This window comes from Chenopodium quinoa, unplaced genomic scaffold (assembly GCF_001683475.1).
Source record: "Chenopodium quinoa cultivar QQ74 unplaced genomic scaffold, ASM168347v1, whole genome shotgun sequence".
NCBI lineage: Eukaryota > Viridiplantae > Streptophyta > Magnoliopsida > Caryophyllales > Amaranthaceae > Chenopodium > Chenopodium quinoa.
This window is the reverse complement of record NW_018743108.1, coordinates 1,675,751-1,677,392: the sequence shown is the minus strand read 5'-3', so window position 1 is coordinate 1,677,392 and position 1,642 is coordinate 1,675,751. Positions and strand designations below refer to the sequence as shown.

The following is a 1,642-nucleotide window of genomic DNA, read 5'->3' as shown; positions in this document are numbered from 1 at the left end:
AGATAGACTTAGTCCCTAGAGCTGGAAACTCCCAAGCTGACGCGGAATCAAAGTTACCGAGTTCTACCTTGTAGAGCCTCACAAAGACGGTGATGAAGGAAGTCCTAGAGGAAAGCAGTATCGCTGAAAAGGAGATGGTGAATTTTATCGGGCAGCAACGAGTTTGGTTCACAAACATAATGGCAAACAAAGTTCATGGCTCACTAACGGACCATGAAGTGCAAGCTAAGAAAGTGACGAAAGACGCTAACTGGTACATGGTGATGAATGTGGAGCTCAACAAGAAGGGCTTCTCAAAACCACTGCTAAGGTGTATCCTAGAGTGGGAGCAGGAGAAAATCATGGAAAAGGCACACTAAAAAATTTTCCAACCACATCGGTGGATAGACACTAGACGTTCTCAAAATGGGTGCATACTAGCCAACTCTAACGCAAGATGCACTGGAATATGTGAAAAAGTCTGACAAGTGCCAAAAATATTCCTTAGTCATAAACCAGCCAGCAAATGATCTGACCCCAATCCTCAGCCCGATCCCATTAGCTCAGTGGGGAATGGACATATTGGGACCCTTCACCACTAGGTTAGCGGGTAGGAAGTTCCTTATAGTGTCAATCGACTATTTTACCCACTGGATAGAGGCCGAGCACACTAAATACATAAAGGCAACCCAAGTGAGAATGTTCGTATGGAGAAACATCATCACAAGGTTGAGGGTGCCGTAGTGCATAGTCTTTGACCACGGATGCCTATTCGACTATGACACCATCAAGGCTTACCTAGAGGACATGGGCACCAAGTATGCAAGTGCCTCAGTCTGTCCCCTACAGAGTAATGGCCAAGCCAAAGCGGCAAACAAGCTGATCTTAACAGCCCCGCAGAGAAAGCTGGAGGAGCACAAAGGCTTATGGGCTGATTTTGTCCTAGAGGTGTTATGGGGAAATAGAACCACTAAAAAAGAATCTACCGGAAAAAGCCCTTTCACTCTAGCTTGTGGGGCTAACGTAGTTGTCCTAGTGAAAGTGCTAATTCCCAGCCTGAGGATAGAACACTATGAGCCACAGGGAAATCAACAGCGCATGCTGAAGGAGCTAGACTTCCTCCTTAAGTAAGGCTAAAAGCAGCTGATGAGTGTCATTTATGGCACTCATTTGGTTCTTTTTAGGGTGAATTTCATGCTATTCTATAGCTCTTTTACTTAGATTTTCCTTAATTTTACTCTTTATTTCTTTTAGTTTGCATTTTCTTAGTTTAATTCCTTTCTTCATGCATTTCTTGGTTTATTTTAATATTTCTCTTTATTTCCTTGTTTTCCTTTATTTTCATGTTAAGGTCGGTTCCGAGTTTTCCGAGGCCTCTCCCCAAGTTTGGCATTGATTAGGATGTCTAGTGCCCTTTATTTGAAGCTCAAGCAGGGAAAAGTGCAAGTTCCTAAAGTCCTTGAGTTGTGTATTCAAGCCGTAGGGGCCTTAACTTCTTGTGTTGAACCCGCAAACATGGAGTTTAGAAACTGCAAGGTCCCGCGTTTAAAAAGAGCATTAAGTGGAACGCACAAGGAGCATAGGAATGATAGGGAAGAAGGCTACCCTGTTCCAGAGCGCAGGCGCGCGGCCTGTTTGCAATGGTCGCGCTTCTCTCGGGCGC

General features: G+C 44.5%; 1 protein-coding gene across 1 annotated transcript; it reads left to right on the top strand.

Annotated features, from left to right (window-relative positions):
- Positions 1 to 786: 786 nt before the first annotated feature.
- Positions 787 to 1,110, top strand: LOC110731941. Its single transcript, XM_021911856.1, has one exon. The coding sequence runs from the start codon at positions 787 to 789 to the stop codon at positions 1,108 to 1,110; it is 324 nt and encodes a 107-aa protein (XP_021767548.1).
- Positions 1,111 to 1,642: the final 532 nt, after the last annotated feature.